General features: G+C 35.8%; 1 protein-coding gene across 2 annotated transcripts in view; it reads right to left on the bottom strand.

The window, feature by feature from the left end:
* LOC148954543 (putative chitinase 10) overlaps positions 1–26,245 on the bottom strand; it is a 163,574-nt gene that overhangs the window by 30,972 nt on the left and 106,357 nt on the right. Inside the window, exons 8-9 of one of the 2 annotated variants that reach the window (XM_089086582.1) lie at positions 8,703–8,941; positions 734–924 (exon numbers count right to left, since the gene is read on the bottom strand). In XM_089086582.1, the coding sequence (XP_088942708.1) occupies positions 734–924; positions 8,703–8,941 (430 nt within the window). The remainder of the gene's footprint in view (positions 1–733; positions 925–8,702; positions 8,942–26,245) is intronic. The other variant, XM_089086581.1, reaches the window with a different exon arrangement.

The following is a 26,245-nucleotide window of genomic DNA, read 5'->3' as shown; positions in this document are numbered from 1 at the left end:
TTGTGATTTTTTTTGTCGTGCTTTTGTAACTAATGCCCATGTGACTCATGTGTTGAATATGCCATATCGTTTTACTGGACCTTAGTCCATTCGATACATCAAACCAGATAATCAATATAATAAAAGGACCGGGAAGGCGTCATAACATCTAACCGTCAGGACCACTAACGTCAGGACATCGACAAAATCCGTCATAACATCGACAAAAAAATCCGTCAGAACCACTAACCGTCAGGACACCGACAAATTTTAAAACCTTAGTTTTTTGGGGTTTAGGGGGGGTTTAAAAGCACCTAGGTTAGGTTAGATTACGTATTTAATATATGCTATGCTTTACCCCCACCCTTCTGATGTGCAAATAAATAGCCAAAATTTGTTTCTTTTACATACTTACTACTATTATATAAACTTATACGTTTTTTGTCGATGTCCTGACGGTTAGATGTTATGTCGTTTAGTGCGTGTGACGGTTAGATGAAATGGTAGCACCCCACAAGCACCATTACCAGAACCGAAAATAGACCTTTTTTACAACCATCTAAATATTCTATTGCTGCAGGGTACAGAAAATATACCTGTAGGCTACTTTAACACAAGGCATACATTTGCAAATGCATGGCGCAACCAGAACATTTTGACGATTTAACGTTAGTCAATGAATTAGGCACTGAAATTTCTTTTGAAATAAACACAATTTCACATTTTATTCATAACAATGAAATTATCTACGTACCAGCAGCAGGAGCAGAAGGTGCAGGTAAAGGAGGTAGTTTAGCTTTTGTAGGAAGCTTGCCAATAAGTTCTGAAACTGGAATTTTGACAGGTGGTGGAAGTGTCGTAGCCTCAAGGTTCAAAGTTGGTGCCACCTTACTCCAGTCAACGTCCTTAGCCCCCGGTGGTCGGGGAATACCAAGTAGCTCCTCCCTAAGTATTAAAAACTAAGTTTAAACGTCTAATTATGTGGACAAAAAATGCCCATTATACTGTAAATAAGAGAGATTTATAAGCCGCTATTGAAACTGTCCAGTGTTAAAAACTATAAAAAAGAAAAAATAAAAATAAAAAACTTTCATATATTTGATGATTTTTACAGCATCTTAATTCAAGAAGACTCTACTATGTATAATAGACTATACAAGGAAAATTAATTAGAACACATAATTAGACTATACAATGATTTGAAGTGCCCGCCCTTGTTTCTATTCTATCCTTTGGGTAGCCATCTCCCTGGGGTAGTTAGTTTGATACAAGCGAAGGAAATAACTCGGTGCTTTGACAAATACGAAAGAGTCAAAGGAAAGGAAGACCAAAACAAAGTCAAAGGAAGTCGAGAAGCAAGGGAAGACGAAGCCCAAAATTGGTTGACGTAAATGATTTCCGGAAAGAGGAAGACGAAGGTCTTAAAGTGCTACTAATACAAAATAACTCACTTCAGCAGTAAGCCACCTGAGACCAACATAGCTACGTACGCTCCTCCTCCATTAAAATCAATTCAAAGCCTCCCTCTTTATACAATACCAAGAAGCTCCCATTTTTCTTAAATATTTCCTTGCAACATCCTCCCAGCCTATTCGGGGACGATCTGCTTTTTGCTTGGCCCTAGACGGTTGGCTGACATGGACAATCTTTGACATTCTTTTATCCTTCATCAGCAGAACGTGCCCTAGCCGTCTCATTCTTTATCTCATTAAAGCCCTAAACAGTGGGAATGAATTGCATTTATCGGATAGCTTAGTTTTTTAGATACAGTCAGTCAGTCGGGTGCCCAAAACAATCCGTAGGCAATCTCTTTGGAAAAAATTGCAGCCCATTCCCCTTCAGTTTTTGGAGCGCCCACGTTTTAGAACCATACTTGACCGCTTTCATCACTGTAGCTTCCAATATACTAATCATGGTTTGCAGACTTATCTTCATTTTCTTCCAAACTTTTTTAACTGTGAAAAAACACTCTGGCATTGACTATTTTTACTTTTTCAGTTTCGCTCTACCCACAGTCTTTACTAATATTACTATCTAAGTAGATGAAGCTGTCCACTTAATTGATTTTCTCGTTATCCAACATTACCTCTTCACCTTCAATTATTCCTAGATTTAGCGACTTAGTCTTCTTGGCATTAATTTTCAAACCTATTCTTGCACCCTGAACTCGTGAAATATCTAGAAGCTCAATCCTGTTGCTAACACTTTCATCTAGGATATTTAAATCACCAGCATAATCTAAGTCTATGAGATATTTACTTCCCCATTTGATTCTGTATTCTCTTATTGCCTTTGCTGTGCTTCTTACTACAAAGTCCTATAAACGGGGAAAGAACGCAACCCTGCTTAACTCCTGATTTAATACGAAACCAGCTAATAATCTCATTTTCTTCCTTAACTGCAGCAATGTTATTCTCATCCATAGCACTAATCACTTTAATGCATGCAAGGATAGGACCTTTGCTAAAGCTCTTCTATCAGCTGAATCAAACGCTTGATCATATACTATAAAAATAAGGACTAAAGGCGTTTAATGTCTCAGGCACTTCTGAATTATTAATCTAAGAGTGAAAATTTGGTCGACGCATCCTCTAGCCTTCCTAAAACAAGACTGTTCTTCTCTTAAAACTTCTTTCTGTAGCATCTATAGGTCTAAAGTAATACCGTACTAAGTAATTTGCTTCCTACAAAACCAGGCTAATGCCTCTATAATTATCACACTCCCTCTTATCACCTTTCTTATACAGGGGATTAATTAGAGTTTCCCTATAATCGCTAGGTACTTCCCCTTTTTCAAAAATCATATTCATAATCTTCACTAAATTATCTCTAACTAAACAACCACCATATTAAAAAAAAACTAGTGTACTACACTATTAGCTCCCATGGCCTTATTTTTTTTTAATCCTTCTAGTACTCTTACTAATTCTTCTCCCCAAAACAAATCTTCCTTCACATCCAATATGCACAAACTTTTTTCATTCTTTTCTATATCTTTTCCTGTAACTTTATCTCGGTTTAGCACATTCTCAAAATGTTCTGCCCGTCTCTCTTTAATTCTTTCCTTATCACTAACTGTGGCCCTCTTCCTACCTTTAACTGGGATAAGTCCAGATTGATTATTCTCTCTCATTTTATTATCATGCCAGTACAGTATTTTACTATTATGCTTTCTGGCTGCATCATCTAGAGCTTCAGCAATCTCATCCCTGACCTCCACTTCACACCTTCTTAATTCACATTTTAATACTTTCTCAACTTTCTTTACATTCCTCTTATTTTCATATGATCTATCACTCAACTAATTCTTTTACAAGCCCCTCCTCCTATATATTAAACAAAAAGTATTTTCACTAATATTAGAAGCTGCATTTCTAACTTTCTTTCCTAAGACACCATCAGTGACTTAAGAATTATTTACCAAAAACTATTCCATCTATCTTCTATATTGTCAAATTTTAAACCGTCAAATTCTTAAATTCAATTATTATGGGAAAGTTTGTCTCAAATTCTCAACCTGGAGTCTGACAACGTCATAACTTCCCGAAAGGTACTGACTCTTTTTAAGTTTTAGTTTTAAATTAACCCTAGAGACTACTAGATGGAGATATTTACTTTTAACATCAATAACAGCACCCCTATACATCCTAGTATTTTGCATCGAGCCTAGCAGTCACCCGTTTACGATAACATAATCAATAAGGCTAGCTGTCTTACCATCATGTAAATATCATTTTAACTTATGGGCCGTTTTATTACCAAATTATTTGAAAAAAACTACGTTTTCTAAAGAGTTAAAGAGGCTGAGTCAAAAGTTCGAACCTTAAAACGTACAGGGACTAGGAGGTACAGTTAAGGGGGCTGCCGCCCCCCAAACCCCCCGCTTTCGCAGCCTTTAAATAAAAAAAAAATTTTAACTGAAAGTAAGGAGCGACATTAAAACTTAAAACGAACAGAAATTATTCCGTATATGAAAGGGGCTGTGCCCTCCTCAACGCCTCGCTCTTTACGCTAAAGTTTTTATTGTTTAAAAAAAAAGAGTTGTAAGAAAGTCAAACAAAACAAAAGTCAAAGTCAAACAAAACTTGATATTTGGTTTTTGGAAAACAGGGAAGGAGTGATCGAATTGAGCGGAAATTTCGAGGATAAGCTTTCAGGCCATATGAAAACTTATCCTCTAATTTTCAGCCCGATCGGACAACGTTAAAGGGGGCTGTGGTGGGAAAATTTAACATGGGCTCTTATAGGAAAACGAGGTTTTTCGTAAATATAAATTCGGGGGATAATTTTTTCGGTCTGAAAATTTGAAAAGGCCCTAACAGGTCAATTTCTGCTTCGAATGAGTCCTCATTCACCCGGATCCGTTGCCAACTGTGGCCTGTAGGCGTGGCTAAAAAAAAAAAAGAGAAATGAACATCAAGTAGCTCTATTAGGTTTTATACAAACTGAGAAGGAATGATTGGATTGGGCTTAAATCTCAAGGATAAATTTCTAGACCCTGAAGATGATCGGTCTCTAAATTTAATTAAACACCATTGAAGGAGGGCTGTGGTCGGAGGGTCGAAACTTCCGGCCCACTTTTACCCATGAAGATAAAATCGGAGGGGGGTAAAATTTTGCACGTTTCTTAGTTTGAGCTTGGGCTACAAAATGAGATCACCGCTGTCTCTCTGCAACCGCTAGGACCGGATATCGCTTAATATTGTGGTGGGTCGCCTCTTTATAGAGGCACAAGTGTGCCTCCTTGATTAAATAAAAAAAAAACAAGCTTTTTTTAACTGAAAGTAAGGAACGACGTTAAAACTTAAAACGAACAAAAATTACCCCATATATGAAGGTGACTATGCCCTTCTAAACACCTCGTTCTTTACACTGAAGTTTTTATTGCTTACAGAAAATAGAAGTGTGAGAAAGTCAAACACTGGCGTAAGGAGCGAGGCGATGAGGAGGAGACAGCCCCTTTCATATACGGAATAATTTCTGTTCGTTTTAACTTTTAACGTCGTTCCTTATTTTCAGTTAAAAACCTTGTTTTTTTATTTAATTTTTGAAGGTTTTTAAATTAATGCAGGTTTTGATTTTAGCTTACCGTACATGAATAATTAAAACAAAATTTGAACATTAATTTTACTTTTGTTTGGTTAAATAGCTTTCTCTAATTTTGTTTAATTTTGTTTACGAACGCTTTTATTAGTAATAAATATACGTAACTTACGAATTAACTTACGTAACGAACTTCTATATTCATATACTTTTAATACGTAAATTAGAGGGATCGCCCCCTAGTCAATACCTTGCTCTTTAAGCTAAAGTTCGAATTTTTCTCCAATTCTTAAAAAATGACCCCTTAATCACAAATTCCGTTAATTAGAATAAATAGCTCTTATGAAAGTACTAAAAATTCTTTGGCTTAATGAGCGAGGTACTGACTAGGGGGTGAACCCAATCCTATACGTAATATTTTCTGTTGTTTTAAGTTTTGACGTTGCTCCTTACTTTCAGTTGAAAAACTTGTTTTTTTATATAATTTTTGATCTTTTTTTTAAATAATGCTGGGAAATCTGGCGCCTTCTTCATAGCAATGTCCCTTCCCCCATGAAAACTTCCTTCATGGAAAGATCCTCCCACATAACCCCGACCCCCCCCCCACACTACCAGAAAAAATCCCTCCTTATAACGTCTGTATACTTCCAAATAGCCAATACTATACGTAAACATTGGCAAAAGATCAGAGCTTGCGGTCCTTCCCCCCGGGACTGTTAGGAATTATATCAACTTGATAGACAGATATATTATATTTTTGACTACGCTTAACCCAATAGTTACCTTGCAATTAGGATCAGGTGAATTTGGGAAAAAATGAGCTGGGGAGGAGGTTCAGTTGCCCTCCATTTATTTTGGTCACATAAAAAGGGCACTAGAACTTTTAATTTCCGTTCCAATGAGCCCTCCCACGATATTCTACGACCACTGGGTCAATACGATCACCCCTGGGGAAAAAACCAATAAACACGCATCCGTGATCTTTCTTCTGGCAAAAAAATACGAAATTCCACATTTTTGTAGATAGGAGCTTGAAACCTCTGCATTAGGGTTCTCTGATACGGTGATTAAGGTTCTATAGCTTTTAGGGGGTCTTTTCCCCTTTTTTCGAAAATCAGCCGAATTTTCTCAGGCGCGTAACTTTTGATGAGTAGGACTAAACTTGATAAAACTTATGTATTTGAAATCAACATTAAAATCTGATTCTTTTGATTATTGGTATCAAAATTCCGTTTTCTAGAGTTTCGGTTACCATTGAGCCGAGTCGCTCCTTACTTACAGTTCGTTACCACGAACTGTTTGATACTGTATTGGTTATAACTCGATTGTTATATCTATAAAATTATAGCAGTTTGTAACCATTACTATTTTCTTTTCCTAAGCTAAGTTGGCCTAGGCTAGGATAACATTTATTGCAATTTCTACTAACCTGGGCATTAAGATCCCCTAATAAAAATATCATATTGCTTACTGGGATCCTGTTATTTGTTCAAGTTGCTGTAAGTAAAATTTATTTAAGTCACTACTATCTCCATTAGTCGATTCTACAGGGGCATACTATGACTGATACCCTGCATTTTTTTAGTCATAGAATGAGCGACTAGCATTCTATTCTATTACTAATATCTTCCCAACCGAAACAAGACTTGGCAGCCTCTTTATCCATCATGCTCCTCTCTGCCTATGCACCTCATCCTTCCTACCTGAGTAAATAAATTCTATATAACCTAATTTCATGTTTCCTATCCTTATGGGTTTCTTAAACTCTTAATAAGTCCAGTTCGAAGCGTCTGAATTCCTTAGTAAAGATGTTGATGCGATAGCTGTTTTTTAACGTCGTAACTTTCCAAGTTGCAATTCTCAAATTCTTCAAATCATCTAAATTATTATAGCCCCAGAAAAAGCAATCCCAGAACCATTACAAGACGGGGACAAACACATCTGCTCAAGTTCTACATGAAGCGCTTAAGTCGGCTTAGAACCGGACAGCAAGAAGTCCCTGGAACCTTCAGTTGAATAGAGGTTTTGTGGAATCCTGGGCCCATCTAGGTCACGACATGGTTTCCTACACTTGGACATGTTCTTCTATCAACAAGAGTCGAAATCCTGCACGAACAATCTCAAGCCTATTACCTCCAGCTCATTGTATATTCATGCCCACAAACATTATGCGACTTCGGGGGGGCCATTCATTATGAATAACCTAGCTAAGAAGATGTTTTTGAGCCCCAAAAAGCCCACAAACACCAACCAAACCCATAAGAATATCCACTCATTAGAATCCAGTGCAAATGCTGTGGCGCTTACTAGGCTATACTTTCCTCGACGGGCGCCAATCCTCAAGGTCACCCTGTAGCGCCATTACCAGTCACATTTATGTTATGAAAACTCTCGAAAGGACTACCCTAATGCCACTATGAAGCCACGCAAGCAAGATTTCCCTGTTTGGGATAGGGACGGAGAAAGGAACTTAAAACGGAGCGGAGACCCCGAACCATCCCACAACACCAGAACAGTTCCAACATTTTTTACCCAACCTAACCTTGTCATAGCATTCGTCAGGTCCTAAAACGGACAATATTTTTACATGATATAGTTAAAATTATTCATTTCCAAGCCAAGCAACTGGACTGGTGTGTTTTAAGTTTTTGTTTCTTTTAACTTCTTTGACATGTAACGTTAGGTTTACTTGTTTATATGACACGATTATTTTCATATTAGCCTTCTTTCCCGGCACCGTCCCCTTAGCAAAAAAAGTAAAAAAAGAAAGACCCTGAATCAGGCTCTGACTTAACAATAAAGCAATTTTTTCTGCAATAGCATTTTGACTTAAAATCTATCCGAAATCTCATCGTGAGAAACTAGAAAGGCATGTAGGCTATAGGAGACACATTGCATGACTGCTTTGTTGGGCTACTTAGGAACTAATATTTTATATAGTTAATGCGTTTCTATCATTATAATGAATATCATCTATTCAGCAATTATAAGTATGTAATATAAATTGTAAGATATAACTGTTAAATAATTATGAAAAATTGTATTTCCTACTAATAGCTTGCGTATATGCAAATGGCCTAAACGAAGAATCAAACATAGAAAAAGTTTTAATTATGAAACTGAGAAGGAAGATGGATATAGTTTGGACACTTATAGCCTGCTATGGGATTCAAGGAAGTTCTACTCTGGCTTTGGGATATTTTCTATAATTAACTTGTTTCAACTGTTATCAACTTCTTAATTAAAACTTTGAATATCTGGCTAGATTTATGAAAATTCAAACCAGATTTTTGCTTATTTCTTCAGCTTTATTACGTTTTAAAGGGCTATGGGAAAGTATTAGAATCAAGGTCAAATCCAGGGGAGGGGGTCGGGTTACCTGGTTTGACCCCACCCCCAAAAATTTTTTCTTAACCGTAAAAACGTAATAAAAGTACATACAAAATTTTTTTGATGAGTTTTTAAGTTTTTTGTACTCCAATCCCGAAAAAATACCCCCCCCCCCCCCGAGCAAAAACCTCGGATACACCAGTGGCTAGACTATCCTTTTCAAAAGAAAGAATTCGAACACAAAAAAATAAAATTTGAGGATCCATAGTCTGGTATAATGTTTTTTGCTTCTCTTAAAAGTCACAAAGTCAACCCCTATGCAATAACATGATAAGACAAAGTCAACTAACCTTATTGCACCTATTAAGGGGTATTTTACACCTCCGCCACATACAGTCCCTGTGAAGTCATCCATATCGATACTCCACACCATTGCTCCTCCATATCCACCATCTTTAAGCCATTTCATTTTGTTTCTTATAGCTCTCTCATCGTCGAAACCAACCCATTGATCACCATGGACTAGGAAAGGAACTTGCATTTCATCATCCCAGTTGTAAGCAGCACCGGATCGGAGCATCTCACAAATCTAAACAATATAACAGTAATATGTTAAAAAATAGCCTATGTTTAAAGAAAATGCATAATCAATATATTAGCCATGATAACACCACAACGAAAGAATAACCATAGGGGAGTACAGGCACTCCCTCTCTTCTCCATCTTAAAAATGCCACGTATATCACGAAAAGTTCGATCTTCGGAGAAAAAGACACTTTATGAAAAAAGAACCTTTTCTTCGGGTATACTCCTCCTGGAAAAATTTATATGTACTTGCTACCTCTGTAAAAATACATGTGAGCACTATTGCTTCGACATATACAGGGGCACAGGGGTACCTCGCTTTTCGTATTGTAATTTTATTAAATAGTTAGCTAAAGAGTCTGTGGCACAGCAGGGATAAAAAAAAAACAAAGCAGAGTATACTGTTTTGGGAAGGTTAGAGAAAAATAACTCGTCCCCTTTCCCCCAAACTCTAAATAGTGGATCCCCTTAGCTCTCCCCCTTCAAGGGAAACTTCTGCCAAGAAATTTTTCTGGAACCTCCGATTCGGTCTCTGAGCCGTGGGGCAGAACACGGTAGCTTTAGAAACTATTTATAGGCTAAAACTCGACACGTTTAAATGAAATCCATTGATTGTATGTAATCTCTAAACTAAGATGGAGTCACTTGTCTTTAGGCTTCAGGCATACAAAAAAACATCCCCTCAAGCAAACCAAACCAAACCAAACCAAAAAAAAAAAAAAAAAAAAAAAAAAAAAAAAAAAAAAAAGATGTCTCAAAGAAGCCAATCCGAAAACCAATCAACTCTGATCTGATTGTAGAAGTCTATGAAAGAACAAAAACAAAAAACTGTTAATCGTTCTATAGAAGCACGTCATATTTTCAGATTAGCGATTTGCTGGGTATTACGGTAACTTACTTATCAATTAAAGTAAGATTTCCAAGCTACGATCGTACAAATTACAACTATTAATTTTTTCTCTTTCATTACGGATAGAACTAACCGGAGTTACTTTAATTACAATAAAATATGTTGCCCACGATACTCACACTGCTATTAGTTGTTTCTTGATATGGTTAGTGATAAAACATATTATTAGTAATACGACTAATTTTAGCGAGTCCTCTTGGTTCTTTCTGATATTAAAGAAAAAAAAAGAATTTGTTTCAACTGAAAGTAAGGAACAATGTTAAAACTTAAAACGAACAGAAATTTGTGTGTATATGAGGGGTTCGCACCTCCTCAATACCTCGCTATTGACACTAAAGTTTGACTTGTTGTTCCAATTATTTAAGAATGACTCCTGAAACACAAAGGCCGTTTAATTAGAATAATAAGCTTTTTTAAATATTCTAAAATAAACTTTAGCGTAAAGAGCGAGATATTGAGGAGGATATACTAAAAATATGCCCTCTTGTATATTCCCTCTCCCACCTCTGTTGGTAAGTTTCGTAAATCGTCTGCTGACTAGCAGAACTAGCAGGCTTCTGCGACATCGTAGGTAGATCTTTAATGGTTCAATGCAAAGATTTTGATCATATCTACGTGGTTTTTGCAAGTTCATTTTGTAACGACATCATAAAGTGCCATATGGCACCAAAAATGGCATCTATCCAAAAAAGGACACAATTATAATCTCTATGGTTTAAAACCCTTGACTGAAGGTTTACACCACCCCCTCATCTTTTACACTTCCCTCCCAGCCCTCTTTGCAAGTGAAAACTGAAAAACACCTTCTAAAAATTAACATCCAAGAAGTCACTTACGTTTATTAATTTAAAAAACTTTTTTCCGTGGAACAACATTTTCAAAAAAAAAATGATGGGAGCCGCTTAGCCAAAAATGAGCAGACACAATTTAAAAAAATCCTTCGAGCGTAAAACTACCTCGAGTAACTATCAACAAATAAATTAAACTCACGACGGGCAGAAATTTTAATAAATAGCCGAGTCAAACTCGAAACAAGCAAAAATTGAATAGGGCTAATAATCCCATGCCTTCTCAAAAGCAGAACATAACTTGCGCTTTACTGACAAAAATACGTTTAAAATGTTTTCACTTTCTTTTTACTTTTATAAATAAAAAATATCAAAACTTTAAGGAATAAATATCAGTATACGTCAATTAAACTGGCAATCCATGATCATTTTTTTTCAGCAAAATACAAATTATTTTGTTGGTCTTGAGATGGCACGGGGTTACTAGCCCTACTCAGGTTAATTTTTGCTCGTTTTGTGTTTGACTCGGCTATTTATTGTAATTTCTGTTCGTTTTGAAACAATCAACGGATGTGTAAATAATCAACGAAATGCCTAACTTACAGTCCTTGTCCTGAGTACTGTGGGTAGGTTGACTACCTACCCTAAGACATAATTACTAGACCTTTCAACAATGCTGATCAAAATAGCTCTCTTAATATTTCGGTCGGAAGTGTTTAAAGGAATGACAGGCTTAGGGGGGAGGGGCTGATTTCCCTCCATTCACTTTCGACTCTTATAATGGGCACTAAAACTTCCGACTTCCAAGCAAATGAACCCCATCCAATCCAAAGTTTATACGACCATCCGTTCCATAAAAACTTATATGCCCCAGGCATAGCTTACAACCCTAGCCCATGAGCCCAGGGGATTGTGTCAACCCTAAGGACATTGTTGTATAATTTTTGGACTATTGGTAACAAAATGGCTATCTAGCAATTTCAATTGAATGCGTTTCGAGAAAAGAGGACGCCAGGGAGGGGGGGCTAGTATTTCTACATAATGTTTGACTCTTAAAACGGAACCAGAACTATACATTTCCAATCAAATAAGTCTCTTCTAATATTCACACGACCAGCCCTTCCATAAGAACCTTATATGCCCCTGGGGTATAGCATACCCCAGACTCTGGGGAATTCTGTCAACGCCAAAGGCTTTATTGTAAGATCTTTGGACTATCTATCACAAAATTTCTGTCTGATGTATTTGTTGAAAATATGATGTGGGGTGTGTGTGGCTGCCCCCCACTACTTTGACTATTAAAAAGGGAAGTAGAACATCTGATTTCCGTACCAATGAGCCCACTCCAGAGTTTCTACGACCACCCTATCCATAAAAGCCTTATATGCCCTAGGGGCATAACTTACAACCCTTACGATGAGGGCTGTGGGGGGGGGGGTTGTCATCCTGAGGACATAATTTCCAGACCTCTTAACTACGCTGAACAAAATAGCTATCTCAAAATTTTGATTAAATGTGTTTTGGAAATTGATGAGCGGGGGGGGGGGGTTTCACCCTCCAATCCTTTTTAACTATTAAAAAGGGCACTACCCTTTTCAATTTTCAATCAAATGAGCCTGTTTCAAAGTTTCTCAAACAGCAAATGGTCATCTCAAAATTTCTATCAGATGTGTCTGGGGAAATGGTGGGACAGGCAGGGCAATTACTCCCCCTCCAATTTCTTTCGACTATTAAAAAGGCACTAGCCCTTTCAATTTCCAATCGATTGAGCCTCTTTCGAAGATTCTACGACAATTCCTTTGATAGGAAGTGCCCTGGTCTAAGAAAAAAAACAGATTGTGCCCACATCGCTCTTTACTTAGGCAGGGGTATTGCCCTGCCTATGATCTTAACAGTAAAAAGATAAGTGCAAAAAATGAAACGCATTTCAATTGAATGCGTTTCGAGAAAAGAGGACGCCAGGGAGGGGGGGCTAGTATTTCTACATAATGTTTGACTCTTAAAACGGAACCAGAACTATACATTTCCAATCAAATAAGTCTCTTCTAATATTCACACGACCAGCCCTTCCATAAGAACCTTATATGCCCCTGGGGCATAGCAAACCCCAGACTCTGGGGAATTCTGTCAACGCCAAAGGCTTTATTATAAGATCTTTGGACTATCTATCACAAAATTTCTGTCTGATGTATTTGTTGAAAATATGATGTGGGGTGTGTATGGCTGCCCCCCACTACTTTGACTATTAAAAAGGGAACTAGAACATCTGATTTCCGTACCAATGAGCCCACTCCAGAGTTTCTACGACCACCCTATCCATAGAAACTTTATATGCCCTAGGGGCATAACTTACAACCCTTACGATGAGGGCTGTGGGGGGGGGGAGGGGTTTGTCATCCTGAGGACATAATTTCCAGACCTCTTAACTACGCTGAACTAAATAGTTATCTCAAAATTTTGATTAAATGTGTTTTGGAAATTGATGAGCGGGGGGGGGAATTTTCACCCTCCAATCCTTTTTAACTATTAAAAAGGGCACTACCCTTTTCAATTTTCAATCAAATGAGCCTGTTTCGAAGTTTCTCAAATAGCAAATGGTCATCTCAAAATTTCTATCAGATGTGTCTGGGGAAATGGTGGGACAGGCAGGGCAGTTACTCCCCCTCCAATTTCTTTCGACTATTAAAAAGGCACTAGCCCTTTCAATTTCCAATCGATTGAGCCTCTTTCGAAGATTCTACGACAATTCCTTTGATAGGAAGTGCCCTGGTCTAAGAAAAAAAACAGATTGTGCCCACATCGCTCTTTACTTAGGCAGGGGTATTGCCCTGCCTATGATCTTAACAGTAAAAAGATAAGTGCAAAAACTATTTTTAGAAATAACGAAAAAGAGCACTGATGCTTCAGGTTTTTTTTATACTTTCATTTCTCTAGCACTAACGGGGCGCGGAAACATCGCATAAAACTGTCTAAGAGCTCATTTTAAAGCTAAGGCTTACATTTATATGCCTTGTAAAAAAAAATTCTTCACAGCATCGTCACAAGGTGGCATATGACACCCAAAAATGGGACTTTTTGTATCGTGTATCATTGAAACGTCCATTGTAAAAGTCCATAACGGGGTGCTTAAAATCCCCCTCGTGTGGATGCCCCTTCTAGTTCCATTAACGAGTAAAATGGAAAAAAAGCTTTTGAAAAAAACTGCCGATAGAAGAAAAGTTTTCACTCAAATTCAGAACTTAATCAGGAATAAATGATAAATACTGTTTATATTCATCCTAACATTTAAGGGAAAGTACAGTTTCAAAACAGTTTCAGAAATTTTGAAACAGAGCTTAAAACCCTCATGTGCCTTATTTCGCATCCACTGCTGCCACATATATCTACTAAAATAGAGTGCTTGATTTGCCACAAAGTGTTACTGCGAAAGAATAGAAGAGAAAAAGAGCAAATAAACTAAGGAATAAGATTTGGAAATAACAAGAGAGGCTGCAACCTCATATTATAATTCAAAACTTAAAAACCTTGTCTTTATTTATGACTTAAATTAACGACACCTTTTTACTACTAAGTTCCATGCGTTAGCCCTGTAACGTGTTGCTATAGCCAAAGTTAGAACTCTAGGATTGAAACCTTCTCTAAAATATTATATCAGGATGGTTTAAGGAAATAAAAAGATTATCTGGCAAGGGTGGGGAATGGTCTAAATTTTGTCCTTAATCAAAAAGATAGATACTGCTGACCAGTTGAACAAACATTTAGCGAAAATTGTACGGTCACTCCCTCCTTAGTCTAATGATTAGAAGGGAGATTTTCAGGTACCAACATCGATAGACGTATTAGCCAAATCACAGAAATGAAAGAACTGATCAGAACAAAGAAATTGAAATAAACAAGTATAATCCTTATTGATGTTGGTATAGATTTACTTAAAGCTTTCCCTGATAAGGTAGCCCTTTCCTTAATTAACAGTTCTAACACAATTCCTACTACTCATAATTACCCTCCAAGTGGATAACTGATTACATTATTCTTATTCCAAGAAAAATAGATTTCAACTGGATATTAATGGATTAAGGTCGATAACTCTGACACCCATTTTTTAGCAGAATATATGAGTTTTTTTTTTAGCAAAATGGGTAAAAGTTATAACTGGACCACTTATCAATCCTAAGCAGTTTAACAATATGTTAAAGATATCTACTACAAATTACCTCGTCCGACTATTTGATTTTATCTTCGAACTTGTGGATTAACCCAGTATATGGCTTAACCTCATAAGAAAAGATTTAAAAAAAAGTTCCGATCTAGTACAGTATTGATATTTTAATGAAAAACAACTCGTAGAATTTTCTGTAAATACTAACTTGATTCCTGTTATTTGAAGTTTTTTTTTATCGAATTGATTTCAAATAATACACTGTAGGAAAGTTTTGTCAGATCCTAAACCCGTTTTTTGTGGAGGTCCTCAAGGAAATATTTTTTGCCCAATTTTATTCCTAACCACAATCAGTAAATTGTCATTGATCTGGACAGCAGACAAAAGTATGCTAATGATTTAAACCTAGTGAAAATATGTGATAAATTTAGCCCCAGCAGAGCAGCAGTAATCATTGAAAGAGTGAGACAGGAATCAGCGTCTTCATTAATGACTGTGAATGAAAATAAGAGTAACATTTTACCATCTCATCTTTTCCTGAATTTTAACCCTACTTTTAGTCCTCCTACCCCTTAGCAACTATTTGTAACTAAGACTAAGCTATTAGGAATAACCGTCATTTCTGATCGTCAGTGGAAGGCGCTCACTGCGGTGTTTGTGGAAGAGGCAATGCTAACTTACAAATGTTAAAATTATCGCAATTTCGTGTTCCATTATCCAATCTTTTAAGAACTTCCTATACCTTGACTAGACTACTTTTAGAGTATGGTTTAGCTGTTGAATATTCTAATTATAATGGAAAAATTAAAAACGCGCTCTTGTTATTATCTGCTGTGGTCTGGAAATTTCAAATTCTGTACTGTTAGTTAAGTTAGATTAAGTTTCACTGGATTAGAGGGGGCTGAACCTGAGTATGGATTTTGGAAAAATTGCTTAGATGTCCATAAACACCGTGAAATCTTCCGTCAAATTTTATGCCTAAACAACCTCAATGGATTGTTGTGGAGCCAGTTCCGAAGCTCACAGAATTAAACGCAAAACATATGCAGAATGAAAGACCGTTTGTTCCGAGTTTTGCGCACGTGTACAATGCTACTCTTTATTAAATTGCAAATTGTTTTTTTTTAACCTATTTGTTCAACTGACTGATTGTGTTTATTAACTCAAACCGTAACTTGGCAATGTCCATCAAAGTGGTTTTTGAAACAAAATGATTTGTTTTATGACCTAGTTGATTGAATAAAATTATTTCTCACACTTACGAGTCATAATAGTTTTGCCCAGGGTAGTACTACATTGAACAATAGCTTCTGTTGCATAGATTATTAATTTTGGGAAACCCCAAAGAAAATAGGGGCCAATGTTTATCTGAAAAAAGCATGCAATGTAATCTGTTATTTTGACTAGAAAATCGGTTTCGTATAGGTCCTCAATTTTGGGGGGCTCCCGAAAAAATCCCACTCATATATTATCTACAAAATTCTTTTAGTGTCCAAAGTTTGTTTTACTTTAAATCAAAATGGTTCTCTATTTTCAGTCGGTTTTTATTTCGGGCTCCTAAGAAACTGGGGCAATATTTACTTACAAAAATTGTGATCATACAAGGTTTACAGTTATTTCAACTTCAAATATAGAAACTTATTTCTTTATTTTCTACGGGTTCGCTATTTTTGGCGCCCCCAAGTAAGTGGGGATTCCAAGCTAAGCTTCCTTGCTTGTACTCAAGTCTTTGCTCTTTCTATGCCCAACATTCCTTATTCCATATTCCACGCCCTTGTTGTTCTATTCTATACCCTATGTGTGTGCGAACACGACACTTTTCTTTCTCTTTGTTTGCCAGGAATCAGACACGCCTTGGAAACAGTTGCCAATTTCCGCTCTTATAAGTTAAGGAGGCCCGAGACGGTTAATCATTTTGATCAAAAGCTTCCGTCAATCGATTGATGTGTGCTTAAATCAACATTCAATCGACCCTTCAATCTTGACCAAAAGTAATTTCAAGTTTAATTTTTTATATTTTATATTTGCATTTTATTTTCATTTTGTATTGCTTCCTTTGTCAGAGAGCCCTCGTTACAGTATCCTTTTTCATACATTCATAGATATGACAGATCATTTGAAATCATAGAAATCTTTGTAAGTCCTACTAGAGACTTGATTTATCTAGGAATTCCTAGTTTGATTTTTGTTCCTAACAAGGGGTAGCTTGTAAAACGAACAGTGACCCAATTTTGTTCAAATTGTGAAAACTAGTTGCGAGGATAGTTAACGATAATTGTAGCATAGACGATAATACTAGGATTATCTATTATTTGAGGAGTATAAACCTTCCGTGATGCTTTCCATATGACAAGCGCAAGCAAAGTTGCACCAATGGCCACTATGCTCCTTCGTCGAGACCAAAATGACGAGTCCGGCTTAATCGAACTACTTTTTTCCTTCTTTGTTTGATGGATAAGATTATCGACAGGCACATTTTGTATGGGCTCCTGTGATTTACTTTCCATTAAAAGGCTTTTAAAGCGAGACCATAGTGAGTGAGTGTGCAGCTTTCGAGAGGCATCTTTCACATTTGACGCGCTTATTCTAGTAGACTCACCTGACATACTTTGTGGCAGTATTTCATCAGAGTCATCTTCAGTGGATCTTCCTTCTGGAATTGGCGGGTCGTCTTGACAGTTGCCCTTCGCTTCGTTTTTGCTTAATTCGACTTTCATAGTTTAGTAGCGAGTGACAGGAAAATATTTCTTCTATCCAATTTCTTTTATGGTCACGACAAATACAGATAACTTTGGGTAAGTTTCAGAATTGTATTGATCATGACAAAATAAAAAGATATTAATTATCAAGGCAACTAGTAAATGTTTTTGCAATTATCGAAGATTCTAGAAACCCATCGTTTTACAGAAAAATCTTACACCTTAAAAGAAATATTTCTCTGTCCCAATTTATGATGTTTTTTTTTACTGCAATGTGATGATAGTGAATGTCTTATAATTTGGATCTACAAAATATTAAAGCATTAAATACTGTACAGTAGTACAAGTGAATAATGTTAATCAAATATTATTTTATCACAAACTCTATTGGCTAAAGTATCATGGTTCAAAGTATCACGGTTGTAGCTGTGACTGCAACCTAGTAAAGAGCGAACCACGGTCCATAGTAACCTGAATGTTAATTAGGCGTTCTGATAAAAAGTGTCAAGTGGAGAAAAATTGCCATTTGATGCTGATTCAAAAATGCAATTGTTATTTTGGCTAATCTTAATAGCAAAAGTTTATTGCGAAAACGAATTTGCAAAAATTTCGAGAAAGAGCCTGAAGCCCCTCGAAATTGTGTTGGATTGAAATGAAAATTGTACAGCTGGAGTCACTATAACCCCGTATAGAAGAACTAGAAATTCCCACAAAATCTTGAAATAAAAACAATAATCAGTTTTTGCATGGGAAGCAGTGTTGTGTCTCCTTTTTTCCTAATTTCTGATCGTACCAGACCAGTGGTAGTAGAATGTTGGGAGATGGCTCATTTTAAAGGAAATCACCATATTTCCACATTCCTTGAAATGTCACTATATACCTTGAAATGTCGTCATAAACTTTTTTCGGATTATTCTTTGTATTACAAATTACAAATAGATCCAAATTGCACAAATTGTATTACAAATAGTTGATTCTTATCGTAAATTGACAGGTGCAATATAATACTACTAACTACTAACAACTCACCGCAGCACCAAGCCGCCTGAGTCCATCATAGCTACGCACGCTCCTCCTCCATCCTAGTTTATTCAAAGCCTCCCTCCTTACACCCTCCTACGAAGTTGTCATGTTAGTTCCCATGTTGCAGTATAATGTTAGGACTTTAAGTTATCGTAGCAGCGAGCGATATCTCTAATGGTCCTAAAACGTTGTCCTAAACGTAGATCACTTGTCCTAACGTAAAACGTAGGATCAGTTGTCCTAAAACGCAAGAGCCCATTGGTTTTCCTGGAGCCATAAAAATGTCAATGATTTAAATAATATAAAAATTGCAGATTGGAATATTACAACACTTAAAAACTAGTGTCTTATTAACATTTTGACTGACAAATTTCAATGTTTTGAACAGGATTTGTTAGGAGTTTCAAAAACTCAAGTTCCAGCGGTAGGAAACATGAAATATGGGAATTTAGAATTTATTTACTTAGGCAAGAAGGATGGGGTGCATATGCAGTGACTTGGGCTCATGATAAATAAGGAATCGGCAAAGTATTGCTTAGGTTGGGAAAGTTTTAATGATAAAACTCTAGTTGTTCATTTTACGACTAAAAAGTGCGAGGTGTCAGTAATAGTGGTATGTAACCCTTTATCGATGCAGATAGTAGTGAATCAGATGAACTTTACTTACTGACACGAATACACAGGATCCCAGGTAGAAATATGTTTTTTTTATTAGGAGATTTTAATGCCCAGGCTGGTAGAAATAGGGATAGACGGTATCAGTAGAGATGCCATAATATCTCCGATCAGCACACCATATATGGGCATAGCCTCCCTAGGGAGAATGCTTGCGTAATGGGGTCAATGACCTCTTTCTCCATGTGTGTTTTTGGCACGCCCTCAGCGAATGTCAATGTTGTTATTGTTTCCGAGGCAAAATGCCAAGGTTAATGTTGTTGTTGTTTTGAACAGAGCAATTTGGGAGAACACGTGGTTAATGGGGTCAATGTTGTTGTCGTTCGAGGCAAAGTTAATGACATTTCCTTCCTTGTTTGAGGTAGATGTTATGATCCGGAAATAGTATTTGTTGTTGTTATTCGAGTCAGATGTTATGTGGTTCCCGGAAACAGTTAATTAATGTCTGACAGATGACGTCAAGTTAATTAATGTCCTTGCATTTCCAAAGAGAATTGTCACCGAGAAACAGTTAGATCACAGATGATGTCATGATTGATTGATTGACACAAAAGGGGAATTTATTAATGTCTGGAGTTCTTCCAGAAGAACTGGCTCTGTGCGAATGTTTAGATCTTAGCGCGCGAAAAGGTTTCCAAATAATTTGAAATGCATTGGCGCAGAGATGCCAAATAATAGGAACACACTGAAATTACGTTTAGGGATAATTTGGGCGAAACTGTTTTAGCTATTTTAGGGAATTATTTCGGCGAAACACTTAGAGACATTATAAAATATGATTTTTCAAGAGATTTTGGAGGAGGTTTTGAGTGTGGTCGTTATAATACACAAGTTTCAATTGAACAGTGTTGTGAGGTCCTCTACCCCAACCCAAAGGGCCCCGATTGCTCTACCCCAACCCAAAGGGCCCCCGATCCCTCTACCCCAACCCCGAAGGAAGCCACCGGTCTTCAAAGGTTCACTGGGCTCCCAAAGGGCCCCCGGCTCTCAAGGTTCCCCCAGACCCCCCCCGGGGCCCAAAGGGCCCCTCCCCCCTTTGGCCCCCCAAAGGAGCCCCTCTCCCTCCATCTCATCCCTCCTCCTCCTCCCATCCCCTCCTCCTCCTCCACTCCTCCTCCTCCTCCTCCTCCTCCTCCCTCCCTCCTCCTCCTCCCCTCCTCCCCTCCCCTTCCCTCCCCTATTTCTTATACTTTTTTTGTGCACTGAGACACAGAACGACCCCCTCCCCCGGCCCCTCCCCCTCCAAAGGTCTGATTTTTCAAAGTTCATTTTGAATTTCTTTCGTTGAAATGCGAGAGTTGGAATATTTCAGTAGTGTTTGGTTGTGGTTTACATTGACACAGTTACATTTTCTTGATTTTTCAAAGTTCATTTTGAATTTTTTTCGTTGGAATGCAAGAGTTGGAATGTTTCAGTAGTGTTTGGTTGTGGTTTACAGTGCCACAGTTACATTTTCTTGATTTTTCAAAGTTCATTTTGAATTTCTTTCGTTGAAATGCAAGATTTGGAATATTTCAGTAGTGTTTGCTTGTGGTTTACCTTGTCACAGTTACATTTTTTTGATTTTTCAAAGTTCATTTTGAATTTCTTTCGTTGAATTGCAAGAGTTGGAATATTTCAGTAGTGTTTCGTTGTGGTTTACCTTGTCACAGTTACATTTTCCTGATTTTTCAAAGTTCATTTTGAATTTCCTTCGTTGAAATGCAAGAGTTGGAATATTCCACTAGTGTTTGGTAGTGGTTTACCTTGTCACAGTTACATTTTCTTGATTTTTCAAAGTTCATTTTGAATTTCCTTCTTTGAAATGCAAGAGTTGGAATATTTAAGTAGTGTTTGGTTGTGGTTTACCTTGTCACAATTACATTTTCTTGATTTTTCAAAGTTCATTTTTAATTTATTTCATTGAAATCCAAGAGTTGGAATATTTCAATAGTGTTTGGTTGTGGTTTACCGTGTCACAGTAACTTTTTCGTGATTTTTCAAGGTTCACTTCGAATTTCTTTCGTTGAAATGCAAGAGTTGGAATATTTCAGTAGTGTGTGGTTGTGGTTTACCTTGTCACAGTTACATTTTCATGATTTTTCAAAGTTCATTTTGATTTTCTTTCATTGAAATGCAAGAGTTAGAATATTTTGGTAGTGTTTGGTTGTGGTTTACCGTGTCACACTTACATTCTCATGATTTTTCAAAGTTCATTTTGAATTTCTTTCATTGAAATGCAAGAGTTGGAATATTTCAGTTGTGTTTCGTTGTGGTTTACCTTGTCACACTTACATTTTCTTGATTTTTCAAAGTTCATTTTGAATTTCTTTCGTTAAAATGCAAGAGTTGGACTATTTCAGTAGTGTTTGGTTTTGGTTTACCTTGTCACAGTTACATTTTCCTGATTTTTCAAAGTTTATTTTGAATTTTTTTAGTTGAAATGCAAGAGTTGGAATATTTCACTAGTGTTTGGTTGTGGTTTACCTTGTCACAGTTACATTTTCTTAATTTGTCAAAGTTCATTTTGAATTTCTTTCGTTGAAATGCAAGAGTTGGAATATTTCAGTAGTGTTTCGTTATGGTTTACCTTGTCACAGTTACATTTTCTTGATTTTTCAAAGTTCATTTTGAATTTCTTTTGTTGAAATGCAAGAGTTGGAATATTTCAGTAGTGTTTGGCTGTGGTTTACCTAGTCACATTTACATTTTCTTGATTTTACAAAGTTCAGTTTGAATTTATTTCATTGAAATGTAAGAGTTGGAATATTTCAGTAGTGTTTGGTTGTGGTTTACCTTGTCACACTTACATTTTCTTGATTTTTCAAAGTTCATTTTGAATTTTTTTCGTTGAAATGCAAGAGTTGGAATATTTCAGTAGTGTTTGGTTGTGGTTTACATTGTCACAGTTACATTTTCTTGATTTTTCAAAGTTAATTTTGAATTTCCTTCGTTGAAATGCAAGAGTTGGAATATTTCACTAGTGTTTGGTATTGGTTTGCCTTGTCACAGTTAGATTTTCTTGATGTTTCAAAGTTCATTTTTAATTTTTTAGTTGAAATGCAAGAGCTTGAATATTTAAGTAGTTTTTGGTTGTGGTTTACCTTGTCAGAGTTACATTTTCTTGATTTTTCAAAGTTCATTTTGAATTTCTTTCGTTGAAATGCAAGAGTTGGAATATTTCAGTAGTGTTTGGTTGTGGTTCACCCTGTCACAGTTACATTTTCTTGATTTTTCAAAGTTCATTTTGAATTTCTTTCATTGAAATGTAAGAGTTGGAATATTTCAGTAGTGTTTGGTTGTGGTTTACCTAGTCACAGTTACATTTTCTTGATTTTTGAAAGTTCATTTTGAATTTCTTTCGTTGAAATGCAAGAGCTGCAATATTTCAATAGTGTTTGGTTGTGGTTTACCTTGACACACTTACATTTTCTTGATTTTTCGAAGTTCATTTTGAATTTCCTTCGTTAAAATGCAAGAGTTGGAATATTTTGGTAGTTTTTGGTTGTGGTTTACCTTGTCATAGTTACATTTTCTTAATTTTGCAAAGCTCATTTTGAATTCCATTCTTTAAAATGCAAGAGTTGGAATATTAAAGTAGTGTTTGGTAGTGGTTTACCTTGTCACAGTTACATTTTCTTGATTTTTCAAAGTTCATTTTGAATTTCTTTCGTTGAAATGCAAGAGTTGGAATATTTCAGTCGAGTTTGGTTGTGGTTTATCTTGTGAGAGTTACATTGTCTTGATTTTTCAATGTTCATTTTGAATTTCTTTCTTTGAAATGCAAGGGTTGGAATATTTCAGTAGTGTTTTGTTGTGGTTTACCTTGTCACAGTTACATTTTCTTGATTTTTCAAAGTTCATTTTGAATTTCTTTCATTGAAATGTACGAGTTGGAATATTTCAGCAGTGTTTGGTTGTGGTTTACCTAGTCACAGTTACATTTTCTTGATTTTTCAAAGTTCATTTTGAATTTCTTTTGTTGAAATGCATGAGTTGGAATATTTTAGTAGTGTTTGGTTGTGGTTTACCTTGTCACAGTTACATTTTCTTAATTTTTCAAAGTTCATTTTGGATTTCTTTCGTTGAAATGCAAGAGTTGGAATATTTCAGTAGTGTTTCGTTGTGGTTTGCCTTGTCACAGTTACATTTTCTTGATTTTTCAAAGTTCATTTTGAATTTCTTTCGTTGAAATGCAAGAGTTGGAATATTTCAGTAGTGTTTGGTTGTGGTTTACCTTGTCACAGTTACATTTTCTTAATTTTTCAAAGTTCATTTAGGATTTCTTTCGTTGAAATGCAAGAGTTGGAATATTTCATTAGTGTTTCGTTGTGTTTTTCCTTGTCACAGTTATATTTTCTTGATTTTTCAAAGTTCATTTTGAATTTATTTCATTGAAATGTAAGAGTTGGACTATTTCAGTAGTGTTTGGTTGTGGTTTACCTTGTCACAGTCACATTTTCTTGATTTTTCAAAGTTTATTTGAATTTCTTTCGTTGAAATGCAAGAGTTGGAATATTTTAGTAGTGTTTGGTTGTGGTTTACCTTGTCACACTTACATTTTCTTAATTTTTCAAAGTTCATTTTGAATTTCCTTCGTTGAAATGCAAGAGTTGGAATATTTCACTAGTGTTTGGTAGCGGTTTGCCTTGTCACAGTTACATTTTCTTGATTTTTCAAAGTTCATTTTGAATTTTTCGTTGAAATGCAAGAGTTGGAATATTTCAGTAGTGTTTGGTTGTGGTTTACCTTGTCAGAGTTACATTTTCTTGATTTTTCAAAGTTTATTTTGGATTTCTTTCCTTGAAACGCAAGAGTTGGAATATTTCAGTAGTGTTTGGTTGTGGTTTACCTAGTCACAGTTACATTTTATTGATTTTTCAAAGTTCATTTTGAATTTCTTTCATTGAAATGTAAGAGTTGGAATATTTCAGTAGTGTTTGGTTGTGGTTTACCTAGTCACAGTTACATTTTCTTGACTTTTCAAAGTTCATTTGAATTTATGTCGTTCAAATTCAAGAGTTGGAATATTTCAGTAGTGTTTGGTTGCGGTTTACATTGTCACACTTACATTTTCTTGATTTTTCAAAGTTCATTTTTGAATTTCTTTCGTTGAAATGCAAGAGTTGGAATATTTTAGTAGTGTTTGGTTGTGGTTTACCTTGTCACAGTTACATTTTCTTAATTTTTCAAAGTTCATTTTGAATTTCCTTCTTTGAAATGCAAGAGTTGGAATATTTCACTAGTGTTTGTTAGTGGTTTACCTTGTCACAGTTACATTTTCCTGATTTTTCAAAGTTCATTTTGAATTTCTTTCGTTGAAATGCAAGAGTTGGAATTTTTCAGTAGTGTTTGGTTGTGGTTTACCTTGTCAGAGTTACATTTTCGTGATATTTCAAAGTTTATTTTGAATTTCCTTAGTTGAAATGCAAGAGTTGGAATATTTTAGTTTTGGTTCGTCGTGGTTTACCTTGTCACAGTTACATTTTCTTGATTTTTAAAAGTTCATTTTGAATTTATTTCGTTTAAATGCAAGAGTTGGAATATTTAGGTAGTGTTTGGTTGTGGTTTACCTTGTCACAGTCACATTTTCTTGATTTTTCAAAGTTCATTTTGAATTTCTTTCGTTGAAATGCAAGAGCTGGAATATTTCAGTAGTGTTTGGTTGTGGTTTACCTGTGTCACAGTCTACATTTTCTTGATTTTTCAAAAGTTCATTTCTGAATTTCTTTCATTGAAATGCAAGAGTTGGAATATTTCAGTAGTGTTTGGTTGTGGTTTACCTTGTCACAGTTACATTTTCTTGATTTTTCAAAGTTTATTTTGAATTTTTTCATTGAAATGCAAGAGTTGTAATATTTCAGTAGTGTTTGGTTGTGGTTTACCTTGTCAGAGTTACATTCTCTCGATTTTTCAAAGTTCATTTGAATTTCTTTCGTTGAAATGCAAGAGTTGGAATATTTCAGTAGTGTTTGGTTGTGGTTCACCTTGTCACAGTTACATTTTCTTGATTTTTCAAAGTTCATTTTGAACTTCTTTAGTTGAAATGCAAGAGTTGGAATATTTCAGTAGAGTTTGGTTGTGGTTTACCTTTGTCATGGTTACATTTTCTAAATTTTTCAAAGTTCATTTTGAATTTCTTTTGTTGAAATGCAAGAGTTGGAATATTTCAGTAGTGTTTGCTTGTGGTTTACCGTGTCACAGTTACATTTTCTAAATTTTTCAAAGTTCATTTTGAATTTCTTTTGTTGAAATGCAAGAGTTGGAATATTTCAGTAGTGTTTGCTTGTGGTTTACCTTGTCACAGTTACATTTTCTTGATTTTCAAAGTTCATCTTGAATTTCTTTCATTGAAATGCAAGAGTTGGAATATTTCAATAGTGTTTGGTTGTGGTTTACCTTGTCACAGTTACATTTTCTTGATTTTTCAAAGTTCATTTTGAATTTCTTTCATTGAAATGCAAGAGTTGGAATATTTCATTAGTATTTGGTTGTGGTTTACCTTGTCACAGTTACATTTTCTTAATTTTTCAAAGTTCATTTTGAATTTCTTTCGTTGAAATGCAAGAGTTGGAATATTTCAGAAGTGTTTGGTTGTGGTTTACCTTGTCACACTTACATTTTCATGATTTTTCAAAGATCATTTTGAATTTCTTTCGTTGAAATGCAAGAGTTGGAATATTTCAGTAGTGTTTGGTTGTGGTTTACCTTGTCATAGTTACATTTTCTTGATTTTTCCAAGTTCATTTTGAATTTCTTTCGTTGAAATGCAAGAGTTGGAATATTTCAGTAGTGTTTGGATGTGGTTTACCATGTCACACTTACATTTTCTTGATTTTTCAAAGTTCATTTTGAATTTCTTCGTTGAAAAGCAAGAGTTGGAATATTTCAGTAGTGTTTGGTTGTGGCTTACCTTGTCACAGTTACACTTTCTTGATTTTTCAAAGTTCATTTTGAATTTCTTTTGTTGAAATGCAAGAGTTGGAATATTTCAGTAGTGTTTGCAAGTGGTTTACCTTGTCACAGTTACATTTTCTTGATTTTTCAAAGTTCATCTGAATTTCTTTCCTTGAAA

This window comes from Artemia sp. Qi Xiang Cuo, chromosome 3, assembly GCF_049724085.1.
Source record: "Artemia sp. Qi Xiang Cuo chromosome 3, ASM4972408v1, whole genome shotgun sequence".
In the NCBI taxonomy this organism is placed as follows: Eukaryota; Metazoa; Arthropoda; class Branchiopoda; order Anostraca; family Artemiidae; genus Artemia; species Artemia sp. Qi Xiang Cuo.
Note: the sequence above shows the minus strand (reverse complement) of the source record. Positions and strands in the feature narration are given on the sequence as shown.